The sequence below is a fragment of the Gadus morhua genome, chromosome 4 (genome assembly GCF_902167405.1).
Source record: "Gadus morhua chromosome 4, gadMor3.0, whole genome shotgun sequence".
NCBI classification, from domain to species: Eukaryota; Metazoa; Chordata; class Actinopteri; order Gadiformes; family Gadidae; genus Gadus; species Gadus morhua.
The window spans coordinates 34306641-34329140 of NC_044051.1; the positions used below are offsets into that span (position 1 = coordinate 34306641).

Here is a 22500-nt window from a genome sequence, read left to right on the forward strand (position 1 = left end):
GTCTTGCAAGCTGGAATGGCTTCACATACTGGGTGCCCCAGACCTTAAGAGAATAAGCCACACATAACAAGCGTGACCAAGACAAAAAACAAACCAAAAAAAACCTTCCCCAAGTCAATATGATTGATGAGGGAATAATCTGCCACTTCCTCCACTGCCAAGCAAACAGCCAGATATAATAATAACAAAAAGACAGTGTGGTGAGCAAAAGGAGGAGCACAGGGGCCAATAGGGGAGGAACACAGCAGTCCACTGCCTTCTCTCATCATCTTTTCCCCAGTAAAGACTGAACCCGCAGTAGGCCTCATTCATACGTCTAGTAAGGGCAGCGCAAACACGGTAGCACTGCTTATAGCAGACTGACCCGGACACATGATAGATAGCAGTGTGGTTAAAGCGAGTCAGTCCACGGAGCATTGGAGAATGCAGATAAAACCTGAAAGACAGCCATTTAACACTGGGCTCTGCACAGGGGACAGGTTTTAAAAACCGACCCAGAGAGAGAGAGAGCACCTGTGTTCAGAACGGTACAATGGCAATCCACAAGCAATACGGTGCAAGATGCAGGGAGATTCAATGGAAATGGGCCCTCCAGCCATGCTAAACGCAGTAGGAATACAGGCTCCTTATCTCTGTCCTTCTGATCTCTACCTCAAACCTGCTAGGTGGTAAACAGTCTGAGTCTGGAGAAACATGCAGGGTAGCGCTTTAAGGTACGAACACACCAAACGCGTACCCGCGTAAGATTTACGCGCGTAACGCAGCTAAAATGTTGCTTGACCATTTGTGTCAAAAATTGTCCTACGTACGCAGCTACGCGCCTGTGGCTGCGCTGGATTTAGGAGTCCGAGGAAGGAAACCCAAACGCCGCCGTGTTTGGGTGCATGATAGAGCTTGGATCGGGTTAGGTTAAATAACTTCACATGGTGTGTCTGGTGTGTTTCCAGCAAAAGTTCAATTTTTTGAACTCCTCGCGTACGCGCGTATATGTACGCAGCTCATACGCCGCTAACGCAGGTAAAATGTTGCTTTAGCGCATGTACGCAGCTCATACGCGCGTAAACCAATGGTTCCCTATGGAAAAATTGACGATTTTATACGCGTCCATACGCGGGGTACGCGTTTGGTGTGTTCGTACCTTTAGTCTCGGCCTAATGTACTTCACTTATTTCGATGTGAAGACTCGAGTCATCACACTTCAACCTTCAAATTCAGCGACAAACTATCTTTTGAAGGCACTTAATGTACATACGTATTGTATGTTGTACGTCCTGGCACTTAATGTACACATTTATTGTGTGTTGTGCATCCTGGCACGTAACAATAGTACTTAGCATTGTGTAGTGTCTTATCCTAGCTATCTCTGTTATTTACATGGAATGGGTTAACCAAGCAATTGTTAGTGCTTGGCCCTTGGATCTATGAACATCTTTACTGTACCGACAGCGAAATATTGTTGATCTCTTTCGTCTGACAAATGGACTTATTGTGAGTCACTTTGGATAATAGCGTCACATACTCCATGTGACGCTATTACACTAGCGTCACATGGATGTAAATGGAGATTTAGTGGCCTAACCATGTAGGGGATACTCCACGAGTTCGATTCCCACCTGCATGCGTTCCGACGCCATAAGCGTTGGCTCTCTTCTTCAGCCCACCGTCCTGTCCCTCTATGTCCATGAAGGCACAGAGCAGCACGACAACGCAAGGTTCCCTTACATAGGAGACGACATGCTCCGGCCATTGGCTGTTACTCCGTTGCTTTGTGCGGCGTTGTTACGAATCTCTCCAGTAGCACGGATCACGTGACCTACTGAACACAGTGAACTGTGTGTGTGTGTGTGTGTGCGAGCGTGCATGGGTGCGTGCGTGCCTGTGTGTGTGTGTGCAGAGGGACTCTAAGGTTTAATCCCTTCCTCATTAGGAAGGCCAAGCCGGTCGCCAGTCCTCAGCGCCTTAAAGAGGCGGCTTAAATAGGGCGGTAAGAGTCAAGCGTCCGAAGAAGCCAGCATGGTGTCTCTCTCTCACCGACCAGAGAGCTGTGTCGTACATTCACTCCATTCTGTTACCCCTCCTGTATGGGTCTATGGTTGGATAGGGTTTCACCGTTTGTTGTAATAGTTCATCCTCGTGTCTCTCTGTCATTATGACCTATCACCCTCCTAAATGTCCCTGCTGGAAGGGGGGGGGGGGGGGTTGTTTTTTCTACCCTAATCATTAGTGGGCTGAGGGTCACCGTTAGGGTTAGGGTTAGGGTTAAGGGGCTTTCGTATTATGTATCCTGTGAAGCCCTTTGTGACTGGAACTGTGTTTAAGGGTGACATAAAGCATTCTAATAAAATGGACATGACTTTTTTGCGAGACCCCTTGGAACTATTTTATCTTATACCATTTTATTGTCGTTCATTCTCAAGAGTTTTACCTCTTTCCAAGAGTATTTGTTTTGGGGGGGAATAGTGTGTGTGTGTGAGTGCGTGTTGATGAGTGTGTGCGTTCACTTCACATGGTCTTCCTGCGACTGATTCTCTTGATATCATCATCCTTTTTCTCAAGAGTTAATCAAGTGAGCGTTAACAGAATCCTTCATTCTGATATGAATACACCGTGGAAGCACGCTTGAACAAATGTTTGGATGGTACAAAGGTTGAATGGCCTTTTGAGCCAAACTGTACAGACCTATAGACCCCCCCATTCATCACTAGGGTTAGGGGTTAGGGTGTTTCAGAGATGTTTGAGTTCAACGTCTCGGATTCATAAAAGAAAAAAAAAGCTTCAGTTATTACTTGATAATGATTAAATATTATTATTATTATTATGTATGAATGTCTTTTATGCCTTACCCTTATGATAAAGTAAACAGAGTGAAATAAGTGTTACACTTATATCACTCTCACACTGTTTACTTTCTCATAAGGGTAAGGTATTCATACACTTGTATGAATACCATACCCTTATGATAAAGTAAACAGAGTGAATATAAGTGTATGCATACCTTACCCTTATGATACAGTAAACAGAGTAATATAAGTGCATGATTACCTTGCCCTTATGATAAAGGGGGATTTTCATTGGTCACAATTTAAATAAAGGCTTTTGTATTCATTCATTCACGGGTAATGTTTGTCCATTACTGGCAGCCATTTGTCTGTCATATTATTAAGTACCATGTACATATGTGTATACATTTATATTTATTTGTGTGGGAGTATCTTGTCTTCTGCTTATTGGTTATAAGGTATACAGGCCAATCTTGTGTAAATTCGATTTTAACCTCAGTGAGACTTACTGTTTAAATAAAGGTAAGAAAATGTAATGGCCATGTAACTGTGTGAGGAAGCCTCTAGGGCTGACTCCTCCAAGTGACCTAGGGGACGTTTTAGTCGCGGGGCCTTTGCTTTGGTCGAGCAATCACATTTTCCTAAGTAAGGAAGCAAGCCACACTGTTGTTGTTCTGTGTCTCCATTGTTTTATTATTATTATTCTGTCAAATTTTCTGTAATTATCTCCCCCTTCAGTTTTTGAGGGATGTCAAATGAAATACACACATGGAAACAGGAAGCAGGTAAAATAAGGTGGTACGAACACTCCTTAATCATGCCCTACCTTAAGACATCTTTTTTTATCTAGTAAAAAAGTGGCAGAATTATGCGCAAATTATAGTATGCAAACGGGACCAATCAGGTCCGCTTCAAAGCAGCTCAGGAATTTCAAACTTTGTAGAGAAGCACATGCCCTAAAGTTTGTCACGGTGCTTTTTAAATCACGACTGAATAAATATTGACCATCGATGGCTCGATAATGAGGAGTGCTGCTGCCTAAACGCCTCCCTGGCGGATATACACCGCTACACACAGAACTCATACCTTTAGAGGTGTGCATCTGCCAAGGTCAGACACAGGCAGCAGCACTCCTCTTCAGAGAGCCATCGCTTGGGCAATATTTCAACACAAGAGGCCACACACAAACTACCCTGATCCTAAGCATAGCAAAACCGAAACGCAATCCAACAAGATACGTCCCACGTTTCTGAATGTCCCCAATGGATGATTGAATTTTGAACGGATGAATGAATGCGTCAAAAAAAGGAGGAGTATTAATGTTGATATTATATTAATAATAATAACAGTTGCATCAATGCTAATCCAGTGAAACGGTTGTGATGATGGTGAAGCTGATAAGTATGTGTAGAGCTGAGGACACAACTGCTGCAGGGAGAGGTTTAGGAGATGCAGGTCACACACACACACACACACACTCAAACACACACACACACACACACACACACACACACACACACACACACACACACACACACACATGAAAGCACGCACGCAGACACGCACACACAGGGGGGCATGAAAAGCCACAGCTGTCAGTGTGCCGACTAGGTCAGGTCCAAACCTGATCCTGGCAAAGCTCTCTCTCACACACACACACACACACACACACACACACACACACACACGCACACACACACACGCACACACACATACCATGATTGCTCCCCTGTGCACCCCCACATGCTTCTCCAGGTCCCCGGTGTTTCTGTGAGTCTGTAAACAGCATATTTTGGCTGGTGTGTTTATGTTCGGCTAATACACACACACAGTCATATTTTGTGTGTACATGATCTAATAAGGTTGGTATATATTGTGGCAGCCGGATTCTGGGCTGAATTTAAGGAGGGGAAATTATAGGACGGAGAGAAACCATTCAGAACAACGTCCTCTGAATGGAAGCTTGGCCCAGTTCTCTGTTTCAAAAGCTATCTTTGATTAGGTTTGTAAAAGCATCAAGATGAACGTATATAACTGAATATATAACAAATGTATGAAGTTATCATAACTTCATGAAAATATCTTGGATTATATGTAATCCGCTAACATCTGGCAGTAGCGGCTGGATCAAAGTGTGTCAGACGTTGTTCAGCAACCTTATTGTATGACAGACATTTGAGACTGATGCACCGGACCAGACTCCCTGAGTGAAACAGATATCTGACCCGGGTTGTATACGTTCTTCCAAAGAGGGGCAATTACCGACAGTAGTCCATTCTCAGAGAAGATTGGATTATGATGCTACTTTGTACTTTGTGGTTGTTTGTACAGAAGGTTGAGGGGGGCGAGACCCAGGAGTGTTGCTGTTGCTCTGGGGGCAAACTAACCCTCTCCACAAATGAGGGTCCTGATTGGTTGCTGACGAGAGTCGATGGATGTCTACATGTCTACCATAACGTCAAAAGACATGGGAACAAACCATTTCATTCAAGAACGGCCAGGCAAGGCCACGTGGCTGTAAGGGTTAGATTGTGAACGCTGACCTTTATTCACTTTATAGTTCATTGTTCAACATTCAAATGTGTTAATGTCTTAGTAGCCCATGGCAATGATATGAATGTTAAACATAACTAATTTCGGATTCGGTTTCAATCTGAGGGCAAAATGGAACAGCTTTATCTTGACCCAAACGTACAGCTAAAAAACACAATTGAAAAGGAAATTGAAAAATAAATATAATCCTGTTCCCAAACAAACGAGCGTGTCACCGGACCCGTGAATGGTTGGAGCAGGCTGCGTCAATAGTTCAAAGCCTTGTTATTTATCACTTCCTCCTGGAAGAGCATACATCCCTGCAGGAGCGTGTGTGCCTCATGACGTAGGCAGCCAACGGATGACCGTGTGATGCATATGCTTTTCACAACACAGTTGCATGGCTTCAGTTTCCACTAAGTATGCAACACACGCATCCAAGCCCAAAAACAAATCCAGGAGATCACCCTGTTATATAAAGCGTCATCACTGTTTTGGTTGCATATTCACCGCCCCATCGTTCACATGCATGTGGACACGTCGGGCGGCAACATTTTCCAGCAGCATTCTTGACTATGTAGGCCAAAGCCGACGTCTCAGCTTGCAGCCCGAAAATAATAGAGCTTTTGTTCGGCCAGAGAGAATGCATAGTGTTGCCTTTGAGGGTCCCCGCGTCACGCATAAATTACACTAATTATTACTGCGTTTTGGCCACTGAAGGTGGAGTAGGTCAACCGGCTAACAGGGATGTTTACCGGATGATCTGTCCTTGATATCACACACACACACACACACACACGCACGCACGCACGCACGCACGCACGCACGCACGCGCACACACACACACACACACACACACACACACACACACACACACACACACACACACACACACACACACACACACACACACACACACACACACAAACAGATACTCATTTGGGGAACGTAAGATGGCTCAAGTGTATTTTGTTTGCGCAGTGCGAGTTTGCCTACTCTAGGCTTTGACAGAACCAGACCAACTTACCTCCCGAGCGATTTGGTTCAAGGCATCGTCCTCTGCAGTCAGCTTCTCCCGGTTAGGGATCCTCCTCCTCCCGTTTACCTGGGTCCCCATTGCGCGCCTCTGTCAACCCCTCGGCTATATTTGCAAAAAACAAAACACGATTTTTGGGGGAAATTTCGCCAGCCAAATGTCCCCTGGGTTGGAAATCTCCACGTAATGCAAAAAAAGCAAGGAAAAATAGCAGACAGAACGTGGTCGATTCAGTGTCGACACGATAACGCGTAACGCTTTAGAATTTCATCCACCGCGCTGTCGTTCCTGTCCATCGGGTCTCCCACGCCCGCAGTGGCCAATCAAAAGGTCCCACTGGACCCTGACCCATCAGACATGCCTCGATGCCTGTTGCTGACGAGCACATTGGACGCTTGATGCTCCAACAACGGGGATCCTACGTCAGAAAACGACTCGTCAGCGACTTAATCCGCCCTCCATCCACCAAACCACATGCAACGTTTGTATTTGATATCGGAGACGCAAGAGTGTGTCCACGGACCGTCTCTCATCCAGATAGAGCATCCCTTCGACCCCCCCACGGGCCTAGAGTCCTGAACGTCGCTCAAAAAAAAGAGGGAGGAAACTTTTATTGCGAATTGATCCCTGATGACGTCGGCCAGAAGATGTATTCACGTTCCGGGGCACGGCCCTCTGCAGATCAAGCAGAATGGCATCCTCAGCCACCCGGGATCGCGAGCACCGTGCAGCCCGCAGCCAAGACTACACTCGACCTATTGTCCAAGCCCTGAAATATGTTTTCATTTCGTTACCATATCCTGCTGTCAGGCCGATGTAGGGTGCAGGGTTGTGTCCAGACTTATAGGCGATTGAAAAAGACACCCGCGTGAAATAACTGTCTGATAAAGTGTAAAGTTATAAAGTGAAAAATTCATACTACGAGTGAGTTTATATTAGAGGAATTGAATAGACAATGTAATACATATGAATTCAATAGATAATATAATGCATACATGTTTTATCATAATATAATTGTACTTGTAGGCCTAGTGTAGTTTTACAGTTCCCTCTAGTGGTGAAGTAATGTATTACTTATTTTAGCAAATGGATATTTGTCATTGCATGTGTGTCACCGTAGTTCACACGCTTTGCACATTTTTTGGGAATTGGATTCCACTTCACAACCAAATACAAGTTTGCAAGAAGTGAATTTCCAAAATGTGCTAAAAGAGTATTTCAAGGTCAAACAATTGACAATTTCAAACTATTCAATGGTAGGCTATGTTTTACCTATTATATAGTCTGTGAGGCGCATTTGTGTTTAATTTCCAGTGTTGGTTTTCATAAAATTCTAATATTTATTCGCAGGTAATTCTGCGTTTTTAAAGCCACCTTCCTTTGGTCACACCCCCGACCGTCACAGCACCGGACTTGTAGCTGGTGCGTGACCTCAGTTGGTCTACTAGTGACGGGGCTCCATGGCAAAACTGCACAATGTAATGAGAGACTCACACCGTGTATTGTGAGGTTTCTTGTGTTGAGATAATGAGTAGTTGGTGTCTCTTATCTGCAGCAACACCAAATCGATTGGTAGCATCTGTCTGAACTCTAACTCTAATCCATCTCCAGACTCCACATGCAGAAGCTAGGGACACTTTTTTTTTTAATTATCTGTTGTGTATCTTTTTTGTCTGTTGGCTGACAACATACAAAAAGCCATTTTTTTCTGTGGGCCTACTAGTTGCTGTGTGCTGTTCAATCAATGTCCTTAAATTATAACCTCAACAGGTTTTTAAAATTACATTAAAATCATGTTCCAGGCTCATACCATCACAGAAAGTTAGGCCTATAAAGACTAAAACGTTCATATGTTTTTGTTTGCATTAAAATATTTGTCATTTTTTGCTACCATCTTTTACTGTTTTTCAATTTACTCTCTTTAGTGCGCTTAATATTTGTTTGTGGATTAGAAGATTATGCATGAATATATAATCAGATTTAGAAGTTATTGTTGTGATCTTATCTTAGGTTTCTTATCTTTAAATTTGAATTTATCTTAGGTTTTTCTGCTATATTTTATCTATTGAATTATCTTGGCCACCATGCATGCATATTGCACAACCCCATTGAAAGAAGGAAATCAATTTAATCTTTCTGTAATTTGTTTATTTGAGATACAGAGAGCAGTAGGCTACAGTACAGTTGGAAAATAAAGTCAAGAACAGCCTTTTCTTTGCAATTCACTTTTACTAAAATTTTTATAACCTATATCTGAATGAAGCTTCTCTCATAATATTTTCAAAGACTTTCATTTTTACAGCCGTGCGTGTTTGAACGATAGCATCATTTTATATACATCATGGTGTGAATCATAACAACAACAATACGATAACCTTTTTTAGAATATTGTTCTATTTGTGTTGCATTTTCTTAAGATGTATACAGTGTTTCTGCAATTATTGGTCAGAATACCAAAGTTATAAATATAATTTTGAAAATTATTAAATATAAATAGTGTTTAGAATGCTGAACTTAACCAATTATCTATAGTGATAGTTGAGTAATTTACAGATTTAAATCCACTCAATGAAGGCATAAAACTATTTTCTGAAAAACAATTCAAAAACAATTCAAATCTAGTGTCGAACAAACTTTTTAACCTCTAAAGCATGATGTCACAAATAAGCTTCATTCATAAAAAAAATTGAAAAGTTATACACGGCAAATTACATGAGCGAGGAGGGGAGGAAAAGGTTGGGTCCAGCAAGTGGAAGTCGAAATAATCCTGTCATATATTAAAGTTTTGTTACACATTAAATTAAAATGTATCTTGCCCAAATTGGTTGATTTGGCTGAAATTACTAATAATTTAAAAAACCTGAACACAATTTATTTGAGAATTTTCCCCTTTCACCCCTGAGAGCATCCCCCTTCTTGTCGTCCCTCTATTAAACTGAAATAAAATGACTTTGTTTCCTCAAGAAAGTCCCCTTTGTGTGTGATGGGGATCCCCTTAATGCATGGTGGGGGGTCTCCACATGGATCCAGACCCGTTGCTGCTTCCTGTTGGATCCGGAGACGGTTTCAGAGGATTTTCATAAAGATCCAACTCAGTCAAAGTCTCTACACAGAATAACGTTGCTACTTAACATCCTACCTTTTCTTATGAATGTAGATACAATTAATATAGCTTAATATTGTGGGAAGAGCCCTAACAGTTTGTCAACTCTTAGATGCAGCATACTGACAGGGCTAATTGTGCTAGCTGCCTCTGTATCTATTTTCAATATCTCTCATCGCGTGCTATTATGAAACATCATGATGTTAAATGTACAGGATATAGCCACACAATACCATGATCACATGAATACATTTCTTAAGAATTACCTTTCGTTATACGAAGGCTTTCGAAAATCACCTTATGAATAAAACTTGATATGAATTCAGTTTATGATTAAAACTTCAGATGTTTTATTCATAAACTGAATTCATATCAAGTTTTATTCATACAGTGATTTTCAAAGTTTAATTCATGAATAAAACTTTATATCAATTCACTTTATGAATAAGCTTCATATGAATTGGGGGATTTCAGGCTTACTTGCTGACGGGTCCTGGGTGGACCTTTTCCTTTGCTGGGAGCCGGAGATCTGAGAGAATGAGAAGATGCTCAGTGAATTCACTTTTATAATGAATCATAATGTGTAGAATCAAACAATAAGGATACAATAGTCGATCGTCCCAATCGTACCCGAAACATGTGACCAATGATTTCATAGGGGCAGAAAAAAATCCAATCAGAAAAATCAACATGGAATGGCTGTTTGGCACTATAGTGTCAAGATCTGCCAGTTGGGGCAGCTGCTTCATGTGCAATCATATTTGATGTATTTTATATTAAAAAAATATTTTAATTGTTTTAACTTTTGAATAAAAACAAATCATTTCAATGACATGAGACATATAAACACTCTCCAATATGGCGGCGACGTTGTTGTACGATCTAAGCGTCAATGTAAAAAAAATTATGGTCTTGACTTATATAGTGGGGCTTGAACCAGACCACAACTCTAACCTCTATATTTGAACAAAATGACCATGGCAAATGACAATATACTCAGCCCATAAACTCCACCAGTAAACACCATTTTTCGTTTTCAAGTTATGTTTTCCAATCGTATCAACTGCCAGAATTAGTTGGGGTAGTAGCACTTGAGCCAGTCAAATGTCCCCAAAACCTTTTGAAAGAACTTTCGAACGTCTCTCTGGAGAAATACGATGGACAGTCGGATTGTTCAGATTGGATCCTTCCACCCACCTTCTTTTTCTTGTCCAGCCCCACAGTGTTGAGGGCGGCGATCTTGCTCTCTATGTCAGAGACCTGTCAGAGAGACACTGTAAGTAAGGCAGCACCACCCCGCGCTGCGAACGTGCTCATGAGCAAGACGTCAGAGACGTGCTCCAGAGCAACCTGGGGGTCAAGGACTTTAAGAGTCATTCTCCAAATACATTCTTGTTGAGATAAGCAAATATATAATGGTGCTTACTGCCATTTTGGCGCCATGACCACATTCTACTTTTAAGAGACCACAGAGACATTCCACACACTTTAAATGAAATGTAGTCCTAATTAAAAACGGTCTCAAATATATACCTATTCTAAGCCCTCAATTACCCACGGCTCCATAATCCACTTTTGGTTGTTTGGACCAGAGGAAGCAGGTCTCACGCACCTCACTCTCCGTACTCTGGACCCGCGCGGCGGTCTTGGCCACCACGTCTTCCAGCTCGGACAGGTCGGAGTCCGTGGCGCCGCCGCCAAAGCGGTTTTTGGCGTTATGCTCCAACTGCTTCAACTTGGTCTCCAACTCAAAGGACTTCCCGGCAGCCACGTAAACCTGCATGAGAGGTTTATAACATAATATAGAGTCCTCTGACGGTCCTTCACCTCCAAGTTACTTCTGTAGCGGTCTCTTTACAAGTGAGGGCTGGGTATCGTTCTGAGGGATTGAGTCCCTAAGTCCCATTAGGACTAATTGCGTCATATCACATGTCATTATAATTTCATCGATGTAAAGAGTAAACTAAATAAGAGTTACGTATGCATGGCTCTGGGAGTTCAATTCACTAGCTGTTGTTAGACACTGGACACTTATTATTGCAAGTTTTCAAAATATTGTTGCCCTTATCGTTGTTTGGGATTATTCTTCAGAGGGTCGACATTTTATGTGGAATTTTAATCATGCATCCATTAACAGAATAATTTGTGTATTTTGCATGTTAAAATAGCCAGAATAATGTCTCCTTTCCATCAATTCCAATTATTATTTTAGGTTATTTCACCCACCAGAAGGACTACACCATTGTTCTGAAGTGCCCAGGGCTCAGTAACACCTCCGATATAAATACCCAGCCCGACCGATAAGCTATCGTTGGGCTATGCAGCTAGAGACAACAGCAAAAAGACAAACAACACACTTGTTACATGCTCTAAACGACGCAGGGAAGCGTGGCTTAGTTAGCCGTCTCCTAGAGTGCTACGTGTTAGCGTTAGCGTGATACAAGAAGAGAGAGATAGCGAGAAAAAAAAAAAACGACATGCAGTTTCTTGTCTTTTTCATTGTGTCAGTTTTTTTAATTCTTACATTTTCCTCAAGTTCTCTGTAAGCATCGTCTGCCTGCTTTAGGCCGGGCCCATCTAAGGGGTACTGTGTTTCGTTTGGCTCTTTCGCGAGGCCATACTCGACCATCGCGTTTTCTGTCGCGTTTATGGTTCTCAGGACCTCAGTGGTAAGGTCACAGAGGCCGGCCGCCGTGGATCTCTGGAAGCCATGTAGAGGGGACAGACGTTAGCAGCTGGAATACTCTTCCGCTCAGACATCTGCATGCTATCCCTAGGTAGCCTTACGGTAGCTACCTGCCTGGCTTCACGTGAATGGGGTAGTGGGGTCGGGACGGGACGTTAACTCACTTAAAACCTGCACTGTTGTCGCATTTCACCATCAGGCATCGCTTTTGCTCCACCAGTACACCCAGAGCCTTTTTTGTTATCTCTTTAGAAATTGATTGGGTCTGTGGAAGGAAAATCTACCAAGGCAGCCTCATCCCATAGTTTCTTTGTTCACATTTTTTAAATAAGAATAGCAGAATCATTTTGTACAAAATTTGAGATTCTCTCAGAAGCAATGTATATGCTAAACATTATAGTACTAGCAAACTACAGATTTTATGTAGATAAATATTTAATTGTTGTTATTACCAATCAATAAATGTTAGTTCTTGAAACTGTAAACTTTTTTGCTATTTCTATCTACAGAAGACCTGGTCTACAGAAGACCTGGTCTTCTGTAGACCATTACAGAATACCATGGTGAAGTCCGGTAGGTAGCTACTGATCTATTGCATCCACACACAGCCGGGCAAAGCGTTGCGCATGGCATTTAGAATAAAGACGATATATCAGAGCTGCCTTTAGCGTGGAGGTGTCACACTAAATTTGTACCGGCTGCCAAATTTGTACCGGGCGCGTCATCCATACGTAATCCACTCCAAATCTGCCTGGCAACAGATGATCGCTTCGTCCGTTGCCTGGCAACGGACGATCGCGTCGAATGACGTGAAAGGTTCACGAACATTCGCAAACCTATCTAGCGATCCGTTATCTGCTATTTCGTCCTTGACCTGCTTTAAACACTCAGTTTACTTGCTAAATTTGAGTAAACAATTGAATACAATACAAATATAAAGTAAAAACAAGTGTTATCTAGATCCGTTTTCTGTATTATGTTATTTCGTCTTTGGCAACATGAGCGCGAATGTTTTTTGAAACCTGCCCGGCAACGGACTACGCGATCATCTGCTGACAGGCAGGTTTGGAATGGTTTACGTATGGATGACGCGCCCGGTACAAATTTGGCAGCCGGTACAAATTTAGTGTGACAGAGGCAATCGGTTAGAGGTTGCAGCATCACAAGCTGAATCATCGGAAGAGTATTTACACCCAGTACAACATGGGAGCATTTATTCCTCACTTGAACCTGAAAGTGGTTAACGGAGAGATCTTAAATCTTATCTCGGTTTCATCAAACCAACCAAGTTGACCAATTCATCTTGTATTTTCCCTGAAACTCTGTGATCGTTAAGCTTGGGTTGGCATGCAAGACATTACAGATGACATCTATGAATAATATTATTAAAAACGTCTATCAATGATGGATCTATCTATGAGCCATATCTATGTTTTGATCTGTCTTCAAGCAAAGCCATGCAGTGGAAGCCTTGCTCAGTTCAGATGCTGCATTCATACCCAGTAGGAACTTCGAGGTTTCTGCTCTCATGGAATGGGAAGTCACAAGAGACTCAATTGAGGCCATTGAACACGTGACCATTAATTTACACTTCCCAAGTTCATCCTCTCATCTGGGACATCTTAAACCTCCAGGGTCCTATTTGGTATCAATGCACCGCTAGAACCCACACAGCCACAACCTGTCAACGATAAACACCAAGTAGAGCCCGAATCATCCTTAATCACCTTTGACCTTCCGGCCAGTACCCTACCTTCTGACCCTCTGTGGGTATCTCATCGCTGGAAGAGCTGAGTTCGGGGTCTTTCAGAACTCGAGCCGGGGTGCTGTTCTTGGCCGAGGTCCCCTTGGCCATGAATGACGGGAGCTTCTTGCCAGCCTCCTCCTCCCCAGAGGAGAGCCCCTTATCGCTGAGGTTCCCCGCCAGCTGGCGCAGCTTCCTCCGGAGCTTCTCCTCCTCCGTGCCCCCAGGGGGCTTTTGGCCGTCCTGCAGGGAGAGACCGCAGCCCTCAGAACCGATCTCATGCGCCGCTTAGAATAGCAATCCGGGAATGGGATATGGAAGTCATTGGATTGGATTAGACTCGGAGAGGGGGTGGGGGTTGGGTTGCGGAGGCCTACTGCTACCCGGATAAAACTTGGTTTCTTTGGCGGGAGGTTCTGGTCATGATTGCCCTCTAAGCCAATCAGAACCTAGATTAATTGGGAACTGATTCAAAGTAGCCATGACCGAAATTTGACGTATTGAATTGATGGGGCTTTAATGCTTTAAAAACACTGCATGGAGGCCAACGTCTGATGGTTGAAGGGCAGTCGTCGTCCGCATGTTCTGTAGAGGGAATCTAAGACAGATTCACAGTCTCTGGCCTCACCTCCTCGTCTGGCGAGACCATCTTCTCCTCCAGTCGGTTGAGGAGGCTCTCGATCGCCGACATCCTCTTACTCAGCTCATTGATCTGCAAAATGCATTCAATCCACACATAGAAGGCAAGGAGAGAATAGTCAACGCGTTTTAAACTCGGGTGCTACTTGCTTGTTATAATAGTATTGCTAGTGGGGCATCTATAAGGTGTTATGCAGCCAGTAATGGCAATGTTATTATGTGTTACAGGCAGTATACTGTCGGTAGTAGAAGTAGTACTAGTAGTAGTAGTTACGGTGGTCCCAAACTACCAGGGCTAGTAGTAGTAATAGCAGTGTAAATAACTAGGGGCCTACTGGTAGTGGTGGTGGTGTTAATAACTAGGGTACCAGTATTAGTAATAGTATGTGAGTTAATTACTAGGGTCGTCCCAAGCCTACTACGGAGCAGAGGGAGGCCCAAAAACACTTGGAGAAGGAGCACAGAGCTAGATGTGAAAAAGAAGGGACTGACGTGGAAACAGCTGGAGAGGATGGCACAAGACAGGCGGGGGTGGAAACGATTCATCAATGGCCTATGTTCCGAAAGCAATACAAAGGCTTAACTAACTAACTACCCAAGCCTACTGTAGTATTAGTAGTAGTGTTAATAACTAGGGTAGCAGTGCTAGTAGTATCAGTGTTAATAACTAGGGTGGTCCCTGCCTACTGTAGTGTTAGTTGTGTTAATAACTAGGGTACCAGTACTAGTAGTATCAGTGTTAATAACTAGGGTGGTCCCAGCCTACCGGAGGGGGTTGGCCGAGGTTCTCCTGGGAGGAGGCCTTGCTGTTGCGTCTGCGGAAGGGTGCGGCGGGCTGGTACGGCCCGGCGTAGCGCGGCATGTCCTCCTCGTCCGAGGTGTCCACGTACTGCTGGCGCGCCACAGAGGAGCTGATCTTGGACAGGGAGCGGGCGCGCTCCAACCGAAGCTCACCGTAGTCCTCTGGGACACGGGGACAAGGTCAATACAAGGTCGAGACACGGTCAGCCCAGTGCTCTCGCCAACTGACCTTTTGTGCCTCCAATGATCGAATCAATGATCATTTGCAAAGGGTCTGTGAGGGGTGAATAGGTAGACCCCATGATCCTCTGCACTATTTGTAGTGCATGGTTGGAACAAAAAGACCCGTGCACAAAATAAATTCAGGACTTTTGTTATAAACCTCTGTTCAATACTAGTCCGTTGTTAGATACTCGTCATGTATTAATTAATTGTCTCTTAATTAATTAGCAGGTCCTAGATGATGGTCAGGCATTAAATACTAGTCGGGGATCTGTGTTGAATGTACCAGGGCGCATCGCGTAGCGGTCCAGACTCTTCCTGCGGTTCATGCGGTAGTTGTGCATCTCATTCTGGTATTCCAGGTCGTTTCTATAGCCTCCCCGCTCGTCTTGGTATTGCTAAAAGTTTGAGATGATACAGAGTAGCGGTAGTGATAAAAAGAAAGATTATTCCAATGATCCGTCAATAGAAGTTAAGAAGAGCACAGCACAATCTTTCAACAAAACCAAATTGTTCATATTTTATACGGGAATATGTATAAGAGAAAGTAAAGCCTCTTATACAGCCTCTTATAAGATGATCATCTTTTTTTTTTTTCAGACAATCCTTTTTGTTTCAGGGCAAACGATCTTGGTGATCTGCGGCATCTGATTTCTACCTATAGGTGGCAGTAAACTCAACTCAAGTAGGCTACTGTGTAATCACTCTTTAAAAACAAGGAAGGATGAAAAGGTGAAGATGGACGACCTGGAAAGACTGCCTGCGGGATACAGGGTAGGGTGGGTAGTATTCCTCCGGGTCAAAGTCCATGGGATGCACTGAGAGCAAACGCTTGTTCTTGCGCATCTGAAAAGCAGTTGGTCTAGTTATTTATATTATATCATATTCAATTATATAAACCGAATTGAACGATATTATATTGTCACGTTAGTTAAATTATAACTAGGTCAGCAAGACACCCTTTGTTTTGCATCAATACATTTTTTGGCACTGAAACCAAAACACTGAACATACTTTTGAGGAATTCATTAGAACATTTTATAACATTTTACATTTGTAAAACAAATGTATCCATTCATTAATTTAATTAAAAGGTCAGCTATGTCAAGTCAAAATACCACAGCAGTTCAGAATCCCAGATAAGACTCCTCCTGTAACGTTGATTAGACTGAGCAGTCAGTGTATCATGAAACGGGTTTAATCCCTTGGAGAAGGGGTTACCATTTTGTAACGCTGAGCCTCTGACTCCGCATGGTCGTCCTCCACTCCGTTGTATGTGTCTGGAATCAAACGGCACCATGTCGGACGGTGGTCTATAAATGTGGTGTGTATATCAGGTCAACGTCAGACCCTAGGTCAGTCAACGGTTATCATAACGGTACTCACGGCGTTGGCCTACGTCAGGCATGCTCTGGGTGTCGTCATCACGACCACCTGAGAGATGGGAGTGACATGTCACCGGTTATTTATAGATGTTTACATTCATGCTACAGATTGTGATTGCTCGATTAGATTCAAAGGGTTCTGTGTGCATTATTTTTTAATATCTGCCTTTGAGTAGTTCTGTCAATGCACTACAAATCCAACATTAACATCAAATATAACTATCAACCAGATGTTCCCTTGACAATGTGAAAAAAAATAAAAACACTCAAAGCGCTGCAGAATAATATTAAAATGTCAGCTGAATAAATTGGTAAAAGACAAAATTGTATTAAAGACAAAGAAAGTCATTTGTAATCACTGTAGGTAACTTTGGTATAAGTGGAATAAACCACTCAAGCGTGGTAAGGAACCTCTGATTCACTTAAACTATATCATACATTATTTCCCCACGTGAGAGAAGAGCCTGGCTTGGTGTGTTCCTTCCATAGCTATGGTTTTAATATTTATACAAACATGTTTCAGTCTGTTTGACCTCTTATGAAACCACTGTATGGTTGTGGATTCCTAAGTGACATCATACATCATCGTTCCCTGGCTTAAGGGCAATTCCACACTGCTGCTTTTATTCCTTTTTGGGGTTGGATTGTCACATGCAGGCCATATTAGACAGCTGATTACGCTTTTACGAGCGGGTCGCCGTGTCTGATACCAACCCACCATCCAAGCCACCCCTTCTGGACACAGAAGACTAAAGAATAGCTGGTGCTACTAAAGAATGATGGGGGTAAATATAAGCAGCAGAGTCGTTGACTGCAGGGCGAGTCTATTGTGGTCATGGGTCAAGAAGTGGTTCTTGCAGATGAGAACACAGATTTAAACACTGAAACATGTTTGGGGCATTGGAGCTTTTATGCTGAAAGAACCAATCAATTAGGGCTTTTATTTTGGAGACATGGTGTTCTGTTAGTTCTGGATAAATTCAAACTGGTTGCTATCATTTACATCAGAATGTTATATATTTTACAGCTTTTAAGTATATGACCTTAATGAACCAACTGCAGACACATTTCCTGTTTTGTATGGAGTAGCTCAAATGGTAGCGTGACAAAGCTCTTCCTAACTCTCTACCACTAGGTGGTGCCCATGTCCCTAGTAAGAGTTTCTACATAACGTGTCCCTTAAGAAAACAATTTAAATGTATTAAAAATAAAGTGTACTTTTATCTGTAATTTGAGAATATCTACCAGAATGGAATGGTCTGGCCATAACTGTTTCACTTGGCTGTGATTCACTTCTTGTAAACTGGCTCATTATCGATCTGAACAGCCCCTTTGAAACTTTGAAGCCAGAGAGAATGCATGCAGCCTTCTGTTGGGGAGGGGTGGTAACTCTGCCAGCTGACAATCTGGAGACCACATTATGACGAAGATGTTGTGTAAATGCTAGTTTGGATTCATTCATTCTGTCCCTGTCAATGATCTGTGGTAATGTTTTGGATTTGGTAAAAAATATATAGGATTTGAACATCTCAATTTAAGACCTGTCGAATCGTTTAAGAGCACATTGAACATACGAACGTTGCGCTTAGACAGTTTGGGAACCGGTAAGACCCCAACGTTCACAGATGAAGTTTAAGTCTCCTCCCTACTTGACTCACCGTCGCCGTTCAGCCTCTTGTAGAGCGACCTCATGACCTTGGCACTGCCGAAGCGCTTGAAGCGGTTGCGCACGTTGTCGTGGTACCACCCCAGAGTGCCGATTTTAAGGACCCTGTAGGACATCATAACTGACACACTTTAGTCCTCCATGTCTACACAGTGGTTCTCCATGCCAGTCGCTACACACTGATGTGTCTACACCAGTCCTCCATGGCTACACCCCAGTTCTCTGTGTCAACACACCATATATTGCTAGATCCTGCTGGGTCCACACCATTTTCGCAGGAGGGGCCCAGGACATCAGAATAACACAAGACACTGTTACACCACAATTTTTACTTTGTGGAACGGTGCAGAGAACTTAAAAAATTACAAATATCCCATCTGATAATCGGTCCACTCCACACTGACTGTATAAGCAGTCTACTACAATATATATATATATATATATATATATATATATATATAGGTTACGGTTGTGGTCCTGTGTGGTTATGTTCCCAATAGTGTTTGTCCCTGCTCTGTTTGCATGTCTCTGCCTATATATATATATATCTATCCTTTCAACTGCCAGGTTTAGTTGGGGTTGCCAATCGATTCATAATGGATCACAACCTGTGGAATTGCTTCCAATGCATCGCTTTCTGTTGCTGCTGCAGGGGTGGGACAGGAATGATTCCCATGAGAGCAGATGTTCCCTTTTTGTCTGGGAATACTCGATTTAGAATCCGGAGAGTGTATCCTCTCTCAAAAGAGAGCCAGAAAATAGTATTTGTCCTTAGGTTGCTCCCTTTTAAATGTAAAACACACAAAATCCAATTAATAAAAGAGATAAAAGTAGCACAGGATGTTTAAGTGCGGCATATGTTTTTTTGTTCGGCCAGGACCATCATTAGTAACATAATTAATTATGATGAATAACAATAATCCCCTAAGGGCATCAAAGTCAAAGACAGGTATTGATGATTTTACATGTGGTTTAAACAGTCATAAAAATCTATATCTAGTCTAACAGCATGCCATACGTGCCAATGTTGTACCATCCACAGAACACGGCCCTTGTCTCTCACTGTACAGCTTCCTCTCTCACCTGGTCATGCGGCAGTTGTCGCACACCCAGCCGTGCTCCTTCTTGTTGTAGCGGCTGCATCCCTTGCACGTGTACAGCTGGCAGTCCAGACACTGGCGCTTGTTGTTGATGAGGAACTTGAAGGGCTGCAGGCAGCGGATGCAGTGGGAGTCGGCCAGGTTGGCCTGGGAGCCCAGCAGCTCCCTCTTGGTGTCCTCCTTCTCGATCTTAGTCTTCAGCTCCCTGGAGGGAGGGAGGGAGGGAGGGAGGGAGGGAGATAGACAGAGACACACAGAGAGAGATACATAGAGACAGAGACACACAGAGAATGAGACAAACAGACAGAGACACACAGAGACAGAGACAAATAGAGACCGAGACACACAGAGTATGAGACAAACAGACAGAGACATACGAAGACAGATACAAAGAGACAGAGACACACATAGAATGAGACAAACAGACAGAGACACACAGAGACAGAGACACACAGAGTATGAGACAAACAGACAGAGACACACAGAGACAGATACATAGAGACAGAGACACACAGAGTATGAGACAAACAGACAGAGACACACAGAGACAGATACATAGAGACAGAGACACACAGAGTATGAGACAAACAGACAGAGACATACGAAGACAGATACAAAGAGACAGCGACACACAGAGAATGAGACAAACAGACAGAGACACACGGAGACAGATACATAGAGACAGAGACACACAGAGAGACACAGAGACAGAGAAAAACAGAGACAAAGACACACAGAGAATGAGACAAACAGAGACAGAGACACACAGACACACAGAATCACAGACATACAGAGACACAGGGACATAGACACACAGACACAAGAGGAGAGAGAGAGTGTGGTCAACAAAAAGCTTGGACTGCAGCTAATGTCCGGAAAGGAGGAAGACAACGAAGTGTTGTTCCGATGAGATCATCAAGCCTTAGGTACCTAGCTTGCTAATGCTGCTATGGTTCTCTAAAGGCCAAACTGTGGTGTTCAAACTGTGGCTTGAGACCCGTAAGTGGGTCGCGGGATACAGAAGAACAGAAAGGATAATCTGTGTACATGTCTGCTTCGTTGGATCATCAGAATGTTTGAAGACGTCGGGATGCCGAATTCTCATTGGCTAATGGTTTATTCTCCAAATAGTTTATACTCTCTTCTGACAAGTTAGCTTATTGTAAATCGCTTTGGATAAAAAGGTCTTCTAAATGCCCTAAATGTAAATGTAATAAATGTATTTCATTGAATGTCAAATATGAATCCATAATCTGATGTCTTCAAAGTCCAGAGATGCTGTTTCACTGTGTTGTGTTGTGTGCAGAAAGCATTTATTTTTATCATAATTATTCACTCCATTAAGAAACGTCAGGGAGTAGTTTGGTTAGTTGGATGTCAAGACATTAATACCAGGGGTTGTCAGGGGTTGTATCACATGGTGTCAGGGCTTCACGTGGAGCAGTGCACATTTTCAACTGTAAATCCCCTCTAGCCCCAACACAACCTCTACCCTTTAAACCCACACACATCTCACAAGATCTGCTAGCTAACAGTGAAAGCATAGCGGTGGGTCGCTCTGCAGTAGATCCTGGATAGGGAAGGTTAAGGGGTGAGGTCCATCGAGATATCTGCAGGCTGTCCAGGCCCGACGGCTGCAATGGCTCTTCTTCAGACTGATGTGGTCGTAGTGCAGTCAGGCCAGCGGGGGCAGTGTGGAACAACTGCTTCTATGGGGGGGGTAGTTTGGAGAAGCTTGGAGACTTAACACCTCCGCCACCGAGGGAGCTCATGTCCAACTGGGGTTGACCACGAAAGACGCTAGGCACTCGCACCGCCCGTTTAGCGGTTGAGAATGTTAGCGCGCTAACTCCTTCTTCTGCCTCGTCCTCTTTAAAAGACAACACAAATGAATAATATATGTGTGTGTGTGTGTGTTTGTCTATGTGGTGTGTGTGTGTGTGTAGAACAAGGTTTGAGGTAAGATTACCCTCTGCAGGCAATGGGCCCAAACACCATCTCATCATCACCATGTTAGCTTCCCTCATAACAAATAGCACCAGGGCCTCTCCAGACCAAATAGATCTGATTCAGGGAACTGCAGCCACTCCTCCACAAAACCCCCAAAAAATCACGTATTAACCTGTTGCAGTATTATTTGACAGGTTCTTCAGAAAAAAAATCTATATCTGGCAGCTGGCACGACTGAGCTATGTGTGTGATCCTTCAAAGTCTGCGTATTCATTTGGCACATTTGACAGACGATACAAACGACTTTCTCAAGCTCAGACACGCAATCCATGGGCACAATGTCAACTTAATACCTTTTTGCCACATTTTTTCCTGCTGCACGTAAACGAACGAGTGGCAGCGGACGAGCCCGTCCACATCGGGAGGTTTTCCCCCAGTGAGGTTGACGGAGGCCTGCCATAACACTGTGTTGCTCTACGTTGGCCAACAGGGGTGTGGGAGACGGCAGACAGAGAGCTCCTTGTGGCGTTGGTAGGCCAGTGTCTGTGCCTTGTGTGTGTGGGAGGGTGGGTGGGAGGGTGGGTGGGAGGGTGGGTGTGTGTGGGTGTGTGTTTGGTGATGAGGAGGCCTTGTGACCGAGCCATGATGATCATGATGGCCCAGCCGAACAACAACGGCTTTCACACCCCACACACACACACGCACGCACGCACGCACGTACGCACACACAAACACACACACACACACACACACACACACACACACACACACACACACACACACACATACCCTCTTAATAGCTCACATGGTTGCGCACATGCTTGCACACACACACACACACACACACACACACACA

The 22500-nt window shown here is 43.5% G+C and overlaps 2 protein-coding genes across 19 annotated transcripts in view; both read right to left on the reverse strand.

Annotated features, from left to right (window-relative positions):
- Positions 1 to 7063, reverse strand: part of lrrfip1b (leucine rich repeat (in FLII) interacting protein 1b) — a 31286-nt gene extending 24223 nt beyond the window's left edge. For 12 of the 15 annotated variants that reach the window (XM_030354484.1, XM_030354483.1, XM_030354478.1 and 9 more), the window contains exon 1: positions 6340 to 7062. In XM_030354484.1, coding sequence (XP_030210344.1) covers positions 6340 to 6429 — 90 coding nt within the window. In that variant the 5' untranslated portion in view covers positions 6430 to 7062. Of the gene's footprint in view, positions 1 to 6339 lie in introns of all 15 variants that reach the window. The other 3 variants (XM_030354487.1, XM_030354488.1, XM_030354476.1) reach the window with 3 other exon arrangements.
- A 1414-nt stretch (positions 7064 to 8477) lies between these two features.
- The window catches only part of mlpha (melanophilin a), a 15821-nt gene continuing 1798 nt past the window's right edge, over positions 8478 to 22500 (reverse strand). For 2 of the 4 annotated variants that reach the window (XM_030354528.1, XM_030354530.1), the window contains 14 exons: positions 19678 to 19899; positions 18587 to 18699; positions 16930 to 16977; positions 16765 to 16823; positions 16291 to 16389; positions 15830 to 15941; positions 15287 to 15483; positions 14510 to 14593; positions 13891 to 14124; positions 11976 to 12152; positions 11064 to 11228; positions 10649 to 10711; positions 9932 to 9980; positions 8478 to 9393 (listed from right to left, as the gene is read on the reverse strand). In XM_030354528.1, coding sequence (XP_030210388.1) covers positions 9344 to 9393; positions 9932 to 9980; positions 10649 to 10711; positions 11064 to 11228; positions 11976 to 12152; positions 13891 to 14124; positions 14510 to 14593; positions 15287 to 15483; positions 15830 to 15941; positions 16291 to 16389; positions 16765 to 16823; positions 16930 to 16977; positions 18587 to 18699; positions 19678 to 19899 — 1672 coding nt within the window. In that variant the 3' untranslated portion in view covers positions 8478 to 9343. Of the gene's footprint in view, positions 9394 to 9931; positions 9981 to 10648; positions 10712 to 11063; positions 11229 to 11975; positions 12153 to 13890; positions 14125 to 14509; positions 14594 to 15286; positions 15484 to 15829; positions 15942 to 16290; positions 16390 to 16764; positions 16824 to 16929; positions 16978 to 18586; positions 18716 to 19677; positions 19900 to 22500 lie in introns of those variants that run through there. The other 2 variants (XM_030354532.1, XM_030354531.1) reach the window with 2 other exon arrangements.